The sequence below is a fragment of the Phoenix dactylifera genome, chromosome 8 (assembly GCF_009389715.1).
Source record: "Phoenix dactylifera cultivar Barhee BC4 chromosome 8, palm_55x_up_171113_PBpolish2nd_filt_p, whole genome shotgun sequence".
NCBI classification, from domain to species: Eukaryota; Viridiplantae; Streptophyta; class Magnoliopsida; order Arecales; family Arecaceae; genus Phoenix; species Phoenix dactylifera.
The window spans coordinates 5,124,633-5,139,550 of record NC_052399.1 but is presented as its reverse complement, the minus strand read 5'-3'; the positions used below and the strand labels follow the sequence as shown (position 1 = coordinate 5,139,550).

Sequence of the window (14,918 nt, the reverse complement as noted above, 5' to 3'; positions counted from 1 at the left end):
AAATCAATCTATTATTTTTTTTTTTTATCATCAACCTCGCGGCCCACGCTGAGGTCCTCCTCGAGCGTGGACCATGAAGAAGAGCCCCTGGACCGCGAAAAATTATTTTATGAAAAATTATGGAAAATTATTATGAAAAATTATTTTATACTAATAATTATAATATTTTATATCTTTATTTTTGTATTATACTATAAATATAATATAATATTATATTATATCATAATACATTAATATGTTATGTTAAATAATTTAATATTATATTATATTATGAAAAATTAATGTATACTAATAATTATAATAATTTATACCTTTATTTTTGTATTATACTATAAATATAATATCATATTATATTATATCATAATACATTAATATGTTATGTTAAATAATTTAATATTATGTTATATTATGGAAAATTAATTTATACTAATAATTATAATATTTTATACCTTTATTATTGTATTATACTATAAATATTGTATTATATTACATTACATTATAATACATTAATATGCTATTTTAAATAATTTAATATTATGGTATATTATGGAAAATTAATTTATAATATTAATTATAATATTTTATACCTTTATTTTTGTATTAAACTATAAATATAATATCATATTATATTATATCATAATACATTAATATGTTATGTTAAATAATTTAATATTATGTTATATTATAAAAAATTAATTTATACTAATAATTATAATATTTTATACCTTTATTTTTATATTATACTATAAATATAATATCATATTATATTATATCATAATACATTAATATGGTATGTTAAATAATTTAATATTATGTTATATTATGAAAAATTAATTTATACTAATAATTATAATATTTTATACCTTTATTATTGTATTATACTATAAATATTGTATTATATTAAATTACATTATAATACATTAATATGTTATTTTAAATAATTTAATATTATGTTATATTATGGAAAATTAATTTATAATATTAATTATAATATTTTATACCTTTATTATTGTATTATACTATAAATATTGTATTATATTACATTACATTATAATACATTAATATGTTATTTTAAATAATTTAATATTATGTTATATTATGAGAAATTAATTTATACTAATAATTATAATATTTTATACTTTTATTATTGTATTATATTATAAATATAATATATATTATATTATATCATAATACATTAATATGTTATGTTAAATAATTTAATATTATGTTATATTATCAAATATTAATTTACTCTAATAATTATATTACTATTATGCTATATTAACATAATATTATTTTATATTACAATAATATTATACTATATCGTATATTTATGTATTAATTTATGTTATGTTTTATTATGTTGTGTTGTATAATACTATGCAATGTCCTTTATGGTAATTTTGTCATATAAAAGTACTTTCTCAGTTTGTTTACCAAATACAAAACAAAGTACCACAGCACTTTACGAATGTAGTTACCAAACAGCAAACAGCTTTTTATAACAGCTCTACTTCAGACAGCTCTACTTCCAACAGCTCTACTTCCAACAGCTCCCCCAAACAGGGCCTTTGTATGGCCACGGGCAAGCTGTAAACAATTTTTCTACTAAGCAAGGAAAATACTATGCTTCACCACATTATTGACCGACTCCACTTCCCATCCGACATGGCACTGGGTAAATAAACCAACTCCGCATGAATTCCACAGTATCTCACTAATTGCATCGCCTTCCCTTCCGCTATTGTGAGCAAAAGTGTTCATAGCACAATCTAATTTCTGGAATATATCAGTAAAGGAATGCAACATCTAATGCTTGAATATATTGGTAAAATGATAATCCTTGCCAAATCTGCCGGTGAAGACTGCAATGCATGAAATAGCCTCTAATTTCTGGCGGACCAAATAATCCATGCCATGCATGCAGTAATGGATTGAATGCCTTTCTCTACCTTGGATGTGGTTACAAAAATTCACCAGATCCGGCAAAGACGAAGGAACAAATCCAAGAGCACGCGGCTGAGACAACAGGCTCCAACAGCGAGCAGCAAAAGGGCAGGCCACAATGAGAAAGTTGGTGCGGACGCAAGTCCCAATTAGAAGGTCACATGGAAGGATGCCTCTACCGCACAAAATACTTTTGCATGGAATTTTTAGCTTCAACAGTTTCCAACAAAAAAAACTAAACCCACATAAGAACATCCAGCTTCCAAACCCATTTGAAATTCATGTTATCACCTGGTAAGCCCCCCCCCCCCAACCAAGCTGTTCTTTGCGCCAAAGGGATCTGGGTCATCATTTCATCACTAAAACACAAAGCCAACTGAGAAGCTTCCCATTTACGATCGTTTGTGCAAATCATCCACACAAAGATCAGATAAATTAACATCCATTTTAATGAAGGTCGGTCAATGATTAAGATGGATGGGCGCTAGCCAAGGGACACACAAGACATTGACCTGCGTGCCATTGCCAATAGACCAAATAAATTGCCATCCAACCGTTGGTCCGTAGCTGCAGATTTTGCTCCATATCGGGGAGCATCCCACGGGGTTTTTGTATGGGAACCAGGAACCACAAAACTTGTACTTCGCCCTTACCAGTTTAGCCCATGGAGTGTCGGAACGAAGAAAAGCATGGGCAGCTTGTGAGGGCATGCAATCCAAGGCCCCCAAAGTCCGTTGGAGTGCAAACAAACAAAGAAAGGCCCTCAAGAGAGTATGTTTAGAGGCCAGTAGTGATGCAGCTGAGGGGGAAAAGGAGGACACGAGAAGAAAATCCAATCCAAGCACATGGGTTGGACCCATCAACTACTGAGAAAGCCATCGTGCCACGACTGTATCGTCGGTGAAACCTTTACCACCTCATCTTCGAGCTTTGGTTGGAAAAAGTACGAGAAGAAATGGATACCACCGACTGTCCATCACGCTGAACATTCCGTATACTAATCCAGGTATTTAACCGACGACTCCAAGCTTTTAGGTTTGGAATAGTGTGATCGAGCACAATCTAAGTGACATGGGCAGATATAATTTATGGGCCAGTCTGATATAGCTAATCCAACCCATCGACCTAAGTAAAGGGACAGGAGAAGGAACTGGTGCAGCGTGCACTGAGGGAAAGTAAGCTCTTTGCAAGTTAATAACATCATCATATCAATGCACAGGAATTCAGAAGGACGCAAGGCGAACGAAGGATGGATCAGAGTTTTGATAACAGCTACAATAAAACTCAAAAGCCCAACTGCAACCCAACACCGAATATTGTTGAAAGCACCGAATTTTAACCTGAAACGCTGCACCAGGTGCAGGTCCAACGCATGTCAGATGAGAAATGATGGCCCCCAAAGAAAATTTCCATGCCACCAAATCAGAATTTGTAAATGATCTGACAAAAAATCGTTTGCATCCGTTACTTTCTAATTTGCTGCTGATTAGAATGAAAAAAAAAATCTGCAAATTACCAAATTTTCCTTCCAAAATGTATCTACTAGCGTCCAAGCAGCTCATGTTCGGCAAAAATTTGGCTCGCTAAGATTTCATGCGATGAATAAGCTTTTGCTTCAGCAAGGAATATAAGTTTGACAAACAATCCACGCTTGAGACGATGCATATATCAGTTCAGTATGCCTTGTTAGAGGGTGAAACTAAACCTTCTTTCTACTGGACCGGAGATTCCCACCAGCTGTCGATGAACTGGGTTCAGATGTCCTTAATGCCTGCAAAGGATGTGCGGGGAAGTTTCATGAACCTTTGTGACCGACTTACCATTTCCCTCGAGGCAAAGTAGGCCTGCCTTGCAGGCTCAAATTAAACGGCATTCCAACTGATTGGATTAGCAAATTTGATGGTCAAGGGCCACAAGCCTGCTCACTCCTGGAATTGATCTCCATAGAATTAGCCGGTAATCACACAAACGATCACTGCTAATGAACAATGAAATTCCAACAGAGATCACAAAAACATCAAGATTTAACTCATAGAATGACATGGAAAAAGCTGCTACGTCCAAGAAATGAATATTGGGCCACCATATCAGGTAACAAGAGGCACAGAACTACCAATTAATCAAAAGAATTCCTGAGGACAGCAGCAGCAATTAAAATCAAAACAAAACAACTCTTCATCCTTTGCTGCAAAAGGAGATAAAAAAGTCCTAAAAGAAAACTACCTAAACCTCCCCTCGCTCAACAACTTTAACATTACTAACAGTACTTCCTCAGAACACTTTTCCAAGGATGAAAAGGAAAAGCAAATGATTGCCGTTGATTTTGGAACTGATTTCCTGCTCTGTTACTCTTTTGACTGGTGGACAGATTAGGTTAACTAGGCATTATGTTATGTTCAGAAAGACTGAAGGGAACCAAACGTCTCCCGGATCTTATTCCAGTCCCAGGAGTCCATGTTTGGAGATACAGCAAAACCAACGGCACCTGCAAGCAAGAACACACAAACAACTTTTAAGCAGCTAAAGCCCCGTGTTAACCTTCCCAAGATCACCTTGCAGTACTTGTCTGCATCTTTAATGGATGCTTGCTTGCTGGAATCCACAACCCCAGCTAGAGCTTCCTCATTCTGCATGACAAAACAGAAGTGCCTCTTAACAAATTGGGCTTGCATTGTAACATCGGACACCAACTAAAACCAAAATGACAGCATATTTGCAATTCATGTTGAAAAAGTTGAAACACAGATTCAAGTTTCACAACAATGAAAATCTAGCATTCAACTGCCCATCCATTAATAAAGCATCCATGAAGTTGCTTACCTTAGCCCTTAGGTGCTTCAGCATCTCCCGCAGAGCAACAGGAGGAGAGAGTTTTGTTGAGTAATCCTTCCACTCACTAGACAATTTTCGTAGAACAGCAACACTAGCATCCACATTGTCCAAGTGAAGTTTTTCCTGATATCGTTATTTCAACACCAGATTAAGCAATAATTATTGAGGGTTACTTAGACAAGTCAATATTATTGGAAGAAAGTTCAAATATGGAATAGGAACACTCACCCACTGCTTGTAACAGTCAGCATTTTGAGTCAAACACCAGATAAAAGTATCAGTAGCTTCTCTGGTTAGTTCTGGATTGTCTGCAAAGAATGATTTTAATTATCATCACTATTGATATTAAGTTTTATATATATTGCTTCTTTACAGATCAGAAATATTGACATAAAACATGATACTTCGAACATATTTACAATACAACACCACCAATTTCCCATACTTTCTTGCATAGCTTTGACAGCAGCAGGCAAAAGCTGTTGCGCTGCTTGTTTTGTAGCTTTAGTCCCCGGAGAACCTGCAAGAGCCAGCTCCTTAAGAGTAGGATATACCGCCTCAAACCTCTCCGTAGCCTGCATAAGTTACATGTTTATTAAAAATGCCCAACTCCAACAGTGTGCAACCAAGAAGATGGCAAAGCTTTCATGCAAAAGGAAAACATGCCTTGACTCGAGCACTGGGATTAGGAAATGTAGCTCGCATCAGCAGATCAAGTGCAACAGGTGGCATTAGACGTTCCCCCTTTCTGACAGCACCATTCAATAAGATAGGTCGAGCTTTTGGCACTGACAAAAATCTGCAAACGAAATGCAAAAGAAGCTAGCATTCCAAGCACGTGAAGATGGCAGATATGTCACTAGAACTACAATTTTCCTGAGGCTAACCTTTCGACCAACTGCAAAAGCAAGTCCCTAGATAGTGGGTTCCCACTTGATTTTCCACAAATCAGAGGCAACAGGTAATGTGCCCATAAATACATCCCTATGACAAGATCTCCCTGAGAAGCCTGTTTAAAAAAAAAAAAAATCTTATTGGTTTATATGACAGCAGATATAATGACAGCTTGTTTCCTTCAGTCAAACAAGGGAAAAGGCAATCAACATGTTACCTGAGCAATCGCCCAAACTATAACTGGAAGTTTATCTTGTCCTTGATATTTGGGGTTCTCTCTTAGTCTTGGCAAAAAGTTTATAAATATGTCAGGCTTCCGCCTTAACGTCATCGCCAGAACAACAAATATTGCAACCTGCAGTTGGTAGTGTTATGTACAATGATATTAATAATATATTCTAACTAGTTATTTGTCAGCAATTTTTTCACAATAAATAAGTTGAGTTTATTTTTTTATAAACATCAAAAAAACCAAAATATTTCATGTCATAACTCTATGAAGCAAAATTTATGGAAACTCATGTCCTAAGTTCAGTTCAAAAACTCTGTGACTGCAATTACAGATTAAATTATTGTTGTCAAAAACTATCTAATGTATATATTCTTTTTCAATATGTACAAGTGCGCATGTAAGAGCTTGCTTAACTTTAACAGTGTGAACAAAACCACAGCCAAAACTTTAAATCATATGTCAGTCTGTAGACATGCTATTAACTTTTCAAACACCCAACTTATTTATAGCTGAGTTATTAAACTCTAAAGCGAACTTAGTCAAGCATAATAGAATGACATGAGAACTACACTTGCCATAACCCTAGTAATCAAGCCAGATCCCAACAATTTGGAACGGAAAGGTCAGAAACAGTGTTACAGTAATCATAAAGTACATAAAATATGCTATAGACTACATTATCCATAGGACTGATCCTTCATGCATCCCCCAACACCCCCCTCCCCCCCAAAAAAAAAGTAAAAAGTAAAAAAAAACACAACACCCAAAAAAATTGCTTTGCTGATCAAAGTTTACATAATTTCTTTAGTAAAATTTAAATTTATAAAAATTTGACGTGGATGGCAATTTGAAGGCATACTGAATGCTATAGACTACATTATCCATAGGACTATCCTTCATGCATCCCCCAACAACCCCCCCCCCCCCCCCCCCCGCCCGCCGCCCCCCCTAAAAAAAAAAAAAAAAGAAAAAAGAAAAAAAAACACAAAACACAAAAAAATTGCCTTGCTGATCAAAGTTTACATAATTTCTTTAGTAAAATTTAAATTTATAAAAATTTGACGCGGATGGCAATTTGAAGGCATACTGAATACTAAATTGGACTTCATAACCCAAGACACAAATAAAAAAAAAATCTATGCCTTGTGATATGATTATATATGTATGTGTGCATTGTGTATATGTGTGTTTATATACATACACTTACAAATAAATTGCTTTATGTGGATGACAGTTGAAGCATACTGAGCACTAAGTTGAACTTGCTCTCATAGCCTCTCAATAGATCAATTAAATACCGCATACATGCAGTGATGGAAAATAAGGATGATTTCCACGGTGTTTCTCAAGCAAACCTCAGATGGTCGAAAGATGTGTGCAGAATATAAAGGACTTGTACAGGCCCCTCTCGTTTCTCAAGAGACATGTAAAAGAACTAACTCATTGGTTAATAAAGAAGAGTTTAATAAAAGGGGAAGAATCAAAGAATTGTTAGATGAAACAAAGAAAAGGTCAAAATAAAGAATGAAGAAAAAACTGACAAGAAAGAAAAGGAATATGGGAAATTAAAAAAGTAGCTTTCACGAAAATTTATATTAAATATATATTCTCAATAAAAAAGACTAGAAGGATGCTAATTGGTTAGTGTCCACTTTAGGATGCTACAAGGAGCACTCTGTTTCCTCAGTGTAATTGATCAATGTCTTAGCATCTCGTCTTCTATTTTTTAATGCATAACATTTTTTTGTCCAACTTATCTCTTCAACCAACAGTAAACACCATATAAATACGACTAAGATAAGGAGTTAGGAATTTGGCCTTAATGCCTGCTTCTTCTTTTTATTTACCTACATATATGAGCTAATAATAATGTTTGAAAAGATCTGCCTTCTGTATATAAGTCAAAATCATAACCTTCGTGACTGTATGCATCAGATAAACTTTTTTTCAAGTTTATTGTCAACTGTCAAGATGGCCCTGAGTGCTCAAACATTGTTCATTGTTGCAATATATAGGGAAGTAAAACAAATACAAGAAATTGGAAAAGTTTCCAGGCAAGCTGCATAAAAATATCAAGAGTGAAAATTAATTAGTTTTTATCATAAAAAATAGTAGAAAATTTGTGAATAAGCCATTCAGCATATTGGACAAATTAAAATTGATTTCTCGCCTTCTCAGCTGGTTATCTTCATCCCACCTATTGTTTTCTATCATCAAAAAAAGAACTTCATGTATATAGTTTAAGCTGCTCCCTGTCTTTGCATCAGTTCTAAATTTACTAAACCTCATTAGCTATTCGGGTCATGCTATTAGCACATTTCGTAAAGCTGCAAGTTGTGTTGAATGTTCACCTGAGCCTTTGCTGGAGACTGTTGAACAGATTTTTTTGAGCCTTTAGCAGCCGCTTGTTGACTTGCCAGATCAGCAAGGATGGCATCCAGACACCAAAAAACAAAATCACCAAGTGCATCAGTGGATTTCTGAGCAATCCAATCAACTGATGTCTTATAAACAGATTCAGATATGTGGCAAAGAGGAATCTGTTGCAGACAAATGAAGGTGATTAGATTTCTTGTTTTAAACTGAAGAAGCAGATTGAAAGCAAAAAATTCTAATGCATCTAACACTCTCTTTCGTAGATCTGATATAGTTTTACGATCTTAATAACTATAACCTCAAAAAGTGAATGACAACATTATAAAAGAGTTATCAGGTGCGGGTTAACATATTTCAGACAGTTACATGCAGTTAGAATCAAACGAACAAAATGCTAATGATGATATAAACTTGGTGAAAGAGAAGGCATGTAAGTAACTTGTAAACTGAGAAATAAGCAATATCACTCCACATCAAGTGTAAAATATTGGGTAAAGACAGTTAGAACAAGATGTTCGCAAGTCTGCTGCCAAAAACTAACATTGAAAACCAGCATCACAAAAAAAGGCACCCACAGTAATCAAACCACCAACAGCTTAAAAGATCAAATTGTTACGAGTTAAAACATAAAGGTGTTATCCTTTTTGTCCATTTAGATATGAAAGCTGAGAAAGGGAAAATATGCGGCTTGATTTTGTGCTACAGAAATGGATGCAAAAAGCCCCACATGACAGAACAAAAAATACAAATTCACAGAAATTAATTAAGTGGAGAGGAGAACATGTAGCTAGAGTGTAAGAAGTCAGTCATCAGACCATAGATAACAATTCTTTGTGAGGTTATGATTACATTCACAAAATTATCATATGAACAGAAACAGGTAGGATTCTATTTAGCCCCAATTTTGATTTATTAGACCACGAAAAAAAATAAACCATAGAAATGTGCTGTGGGACAAATCTTGGGAGCATAACTGCACACTAAAATACCCATGCACAGCCACCCATCTGCCATTCATTGGCACACCAGGATTTATGCACAAGATAGCACATGCACAGAGACTTTGCTCTTGACCATGCTAGTAAGCAGTTGATAAGCATCCATGCACAGCATTTCCTTGCACAGTCGTGAATCCAAATCCAGTCCATATGCAGTGTGAATTAGCTTTCTCCAGCTCTTCCAAAAGCTTCACTTGCTTCCACTTCTTGATTCTTAAAACAAAATTTACTTGAACATGCACTTCGTCTAATATAAGCTTCAATTTTCTCTTAAGCTAACTTGTCAGCAAATGTCCTGCAATTACCTCCATGAGGATTTTATTTCATATTATGTCATATCACCTGTTAAAACCAATGATATCTAAATTCATCCATCTGTTAGATTTGTAACTTGACCCGAGCATTCCTTAGCCTTGATGATGCTTTCAAAAACCTTAGATGCATATACATGTAAATATATATAAATATATACAGAAAATCTTAGAGAAGAAAAGAAAAATAAATAAACTAGGACAAGTATATTTCTTTCTGCTAGAGTCCCTTGAGCAACCTAGGTATCATCTTAGGCCATCATCTATTGGATTCTGTTGTCAATAAAGGCTTTTATCAGTTATTATTATTTGGCAAGACAAAAAGCCCTAGCAGCTAAACTGAATCTTGACTCATTCCTTTTTCACATTAGAGACATTAGCTGGTCAATAATACTTGTTAGAGTCAACAAGACTCAAAGCTAAACAAAGCGGTTCAACCATGCCCCACCAAAGAGACAATTATGCTGCAAGAATATAAGCCAAAACAAACTATAGACTAACTTCCATAACTTGGTCAACCACCTGCCAAATTGGTAAGATCAAAAACAACAGGTATTATGGTCATAAACAATCTATGTTTTATATCCATGACCAATTATGTCTGATTACAATCATGGATGACAAGTTATTTTCATACTTTATACTTTCTACTCATAGTAAACGTGTGAGAAACAAAACACAAAAAAATAGAAAAATGAGCATTTTGAGAAACAAACACGAACACTCATGAAATACTTGAGGAACACATGCAAAAACGCATTGAAAGAGGCTAGCAGTAGTTTCCTTTGTCATTTTTATTTAGCCATACTGTTTAAAGGTTTACTATGTCTATTGAGTGTTTGCCAGTATGTTTCCTACCCTTTCCCCCTCCCAAGAAAGCAAATAAAAACCATTTCTAGGACTTGTGTCTTGAGAACAAACACATTGCATGTGAAATGGATCTCCTAGCAAGTAAGCTCAGATTATCTTGGCCATTCATCTGCATTATAGTCAAACAAGGCCAACCATCGTCAACAGCATTCAACCTCCAACACATGGTTGTTAATGGTTGATCAAGACTGGATTAAATTATCATGGTCACCCAAATGCTACATAATCGAGGTTGGGCAACTATGCTCAAACTAGACCTTTCTAATCGAGAGAAGTGTTACACAATAAAAGATAATGAGCTTGTTCTAAAAATGGTTCCTTTCAGATCATCCATGGCTATCAAGAAATTAAGCAGCATTATATTGTCTAGCTGCTAAAATGGTGACGCAAACTCAAACTTAAGCTCCTATTTCAGCATGTGACACATCAAAGCATTAGAAGTAACCTAAACAGCTCCACCAATCCATAACCAACAATTGCAAGTCCAGCAATAGCTGAATCAGGCGATTCGACTTGCACCGAACCGACACCATATCGAGATAGTTCGGTAAGTCAATTCTGTTTATAACCTTCCCTCATCCTGCATCCCTCTCTTTGTTTTCCCCTCTCCTCCCTCTTCTCCCACTACGTGAGCCCCACTCCCTCTTTATCCCCCCCTCCCTCTCCTTCTCCATCTTCTCCCTCTATATGAGCCCCCTCCCTCTCCCTCTCTCTCCCCCCTGCCTCTCCCTCCCTCCCTCTTCCTTCTTTGCTTTCTCCCTCGCTCCCCTCTCTCCCCCCCCCCTCCTTCTCTATCTCTTCCTCCATCCCCCTCCCTCTCCATCCCCTTAGTTCAGTATGCTCCAACTTGGTAGGGTACATACCGTACTGAACTACTCACCGGCATGTACGAGCCGCAATACAGGTTTGGCGAACCTTGATTGAAACTTTCCTAAAAATCAATCTATATAAAACAATCCTTTTAGTGAGAACAAACAATACGTAGCCAAACAGCCCCTTAACACATAAAAGTTCTTATCTTCTTGTCCTTGAGGAAAAAAATTGTATATTAGGCAAGCATATGCACCAAATTGATGCATTAAGAGAAAATTTTCCCAATAAATCCATGTTACTTTTCTTTTAAAGAAGGCACTAGAATATTTCTTGCTCGGTTTCTCCATATGGCTTTGAGTTTCATCATTTTGAGCAGATCTACCAACTCCTGTCTACAATGACCTGGATCACACTAGATTTACATAATGTGATATATTGTCAAACCTTAATTCATGTTCTTAGCTATAGACGTCTGCAGATGTGTTGGAATTCAGGAACAACAAATCCAAATTGGCATATGCAAGTTGAAAATAATAACTACAGTATATTCAAGAAATATAAACATCAAATATAAGAGAAACCTTTTCAAATCAACTATTCATGATGCATGCCGTCTTCAAGGTAATGGTCTGTAGACCCAACTAATGCATGCATAGTATTTCATTAAAAAACAAAAGACTATAACCCAGAACCTTTTCAAAATTATAATAATTATAATAACTATTTTTTGTCAAAAATTCATGCCACAAGAAGCAGAGCGAACTCACATCAACGATCTTGGAAACAGGGGACTCCTTGAACATCTTGGTCCATGGGAATTGCGATCCGCTGACCGGGGCAAAGGATCGCGCAAAGTAATCGGCGAACCGCATGAGTTGAATATCCTGTTGCGATTCATAGGAAGCCTGCGAAAAAAAAGAGGGGGGAGGGGATAAATTTATTCCAAAGATTCGATCTTTGCAGCAATAAACGGAGACTTCGGTCCCAAAACCGAATCAGATCAAATTCTCACCGATACTTCGACCAGAAATGCGCCAAGATCCGCAGCATCGATCTTGGCGGCGGCCTCCTGGACCGTGACCTTCGGCTTCTTAGGCTTCTTCTGCTTCACCTTCTTGGCCACCTCCCCGTTTTCCTGTCCCCCGCGGGGGGCCTCCGCACCGCTATCATCGTCATCATCGTCGGACGCGGCGGCTGCGGTCTTCGATCTGGGAGCCCCAGCGCCGGCCTCGGAAGCCGCGGCGGCGGCGGCAGCGGCAGCCTCGAGGGCGCGGCGGCGCTCCTGCGCCTTCTGTTCGACGGAGGCGAAAACGTGGGGGCGATCTCCGGCGAGGTGGAGGCCGTTGGAGCGGTTGCGGTCGGGATCGGCGGCGTTCTGCGGGCGCCGCTGGCGCTTGGCGTAGGTGACCTTCTGCCAGCCGTGGTCGGGATCCTCCGCCGAAGCGGCGGCGGCGGACGAGGAGGACTCATCCACGATGGGGGTACCGAAAGTGTCCTCCATGGCTCTTGATTGGGGTTTGACGGCAAGAGCTAGAGAAAAGAGGGGGAGAGGAGACCACGGACGGAGGTTGGGGGGGTGTTTATCCTTTATATAGGAGCAGGCGCGGAGAGAGGGGGAAGGCTCCCCCTTCGGACGGGTGTTCTAATTCGGATCGTCATCTAAAATGGGGAGCCACTTACTTTGAAGTCACTGATAATTAGTTTTTTTTTATTTTTCTTTCTTTTTCACTTGAAGTATATCTTTTGGTCACCATATCTTTAGTTATCTTTTTCTAGAATATTTTCAAAAATTATTTTTTTATTAAACTTGATATTCTGAATGAAAATGTAATATATCTAATGAGAAATATTAGTTTATGAATGAATATAATATTAAGAATATATAATTTGATTTTAAAAAAAATAGTTGAAGCATACATTTGATTCTCAAAATTCTCCATGTAAGCCAAATATTTGTTTAGTTTGTTTCTTATTTACCCTTGAGATACGAAAATCTAGATCAATATCCAGAAACATGATTATAGGATTATACGTGAAAATTCTAATTGAGATATGTTGTAGACTTGCATAAAAAATAAAAAGTTTAAAAAATAATTATTAATTTTTAACATTTTGGTTGAGAAAATAGTTAATTAAGGAAGTCAATTTCCATACCTTAAAAGCACAAATGAAATTATGGAGAAGTATTTTGATAAGATCATCAAAAGCAACAAGTATTTTCTTGCTTAATTTAATAATAAACTATGCTGCTTAATTGCCATGCAAGTTCACTTCAATAATTGAAAGTAATGCTATACACAAATGAAAAATATTTATGAAATATTATTTATAATAAGAGCCAAGTTAGGCCCAACATATTGGCTATGCATCGCTTTTAAGCTATACAATGAATCATGTGCACATGCAATGTATCTTATACATACTAATGACATATAATATGCAAAATAGACACTTTACTGGGTAACAAAAAGAATAGCAAACATCAAAGTCTAGGCCAAATATATTTAATGCTAAAATAGTTTATTGATGGAGAAGAAAATATATAATGTAATCCCATTACCTCACAAAGATTGGAGGCAATCCTTTGGTAAGTCCAATGTATCCTATGTTTCCATAGCATCATGTGCTCGAGATATTATTGGATGTATTTCTATTTCTATTTAACTTCGTCTGCTATCCCCTTTTCTCATATAAAGGCAAACTAGTTGTTCTATATTCCTTTTTCTTTAAATCATTTTGAGTAATATATGGACCATATTTTTATTATACCATATAATTGATCAAATTATGCCCTCGGAGCTCTCACAACGTTCTTGTAATTGATAACAAGAGTCTTGCTATGGTAAGTGTAGGGCTGGAAGTGGGCCGGGCCGGGCCACACCCCTACCCAAGCCCAGCCCGAATTTATTTTCCGGGCTTCGAGCCGGGCCTAGGCCCGAATAGTATTATTGAAAATCGGCCCGAGCTCGATTGGGCCAGCCCGATTGTGGAAGAAAACTTATAGCCCGAGCACTGTTTCCTGATAGCCCAATTGGGAGAAAACTTGAAGCATCTGTAAGTCCTTCATGGGAAGGGCTATAAGAACAGAGGCCGAGTCCGAGCACTTCCAGGATCGCTTCTGTAGGGAGGCCAACGAACCTGGGGATCAGGTGGCTTCTGTAGGATTTCAGGATCTCCGTCTCCTCCACCGCCCTCCCTACCGCCCGCTCCCTCGTCCAGTCCATCCTCGCCGCCGCCTCCTCCAACCTTGACCGCTCCAATGCCGCCCGCAACTGCCTCGAGCACCTCTCCCTCTCCGACCGCCGCCTCGCCGCCGCCGCCACTGCCCTCCCTCGCGGCCGCGCTGCCGACGGCCACCAGGATACTCTCTATGCGCGGTCCCTCCGGCAGCTATACTGCCGCTGCCGTATCTCCGGCACCGTCGATTTCGTCTTCGGCAACGCCACCGCCGTGTTTGACGAATGTCTCCTCGAGATGGTGACGTGGGCGGAGGGGCCGGGGAAGTCCGGTAGCGACGCCGTGATGGCGCAGGGGCGGACGGACCCGGCACAGGCGACGGGTTTCGTGTTTCGCCGTTGCGCTGTTAATGGGAGCGAGGAGTTCTTGACAGCATTTAGGAGGAAGCCGAAGGCGAATCGATGGTGA

The 14,918-nt window shown here is 37.5% G+C and overlaps 2 protein-coding genes across 2 annotated transcripts; one reads left to right on the top strand and one right to left on the bottom strand.

The window, feature by feature from the left end:
- Positions 1-3,984: 3,984 nt before the first annotated feature.
- Positions 3,985-12,905, bottom strand: LOC103712894. Its single transcript, XM_008799591.4, has 10 exons — positions 12,286-12,905; positions 12,041-12,178; positions 8,257-8,445; positions 5,891-6,028; positions 5,667-5,788; positions 5,446-5,578; positions 5,225-5,354; positions 5,008-5,087; positions 4,768-4,902; positions 3,985-4,574 (listed from the first exon to the last, which is right to left on the bottom strand). Exons 1-10 carry the CDS (start codon positions 12,772-12,774, stop codon positions 4,344-4,346), a joined length of 1,785 nt encoding a protein of 594 aa, XP_008797813.2. The 5' UTR covers positions 12,775-12,905; the 3' UTR covers positions 3,985-4,343.
- Positions 12,906-13,448: 543 nt separating this feature from the next.
- LOC120111468 (probable pectinesterase/pectinesterase inhibitor 51) lies at positions 13,449-14,918 on the top strand. Its single transcript, XM_039128521.1, has 2 exons — positions 13,449-13,486; positions 14,444-14,918. Exons 1-2 carry the CDS (start codon positions 13,449-13,451, stop codon positions 14,916-14,918), a joined length of 513 nt encoding a protein of 170 aa, XP_038984449.1.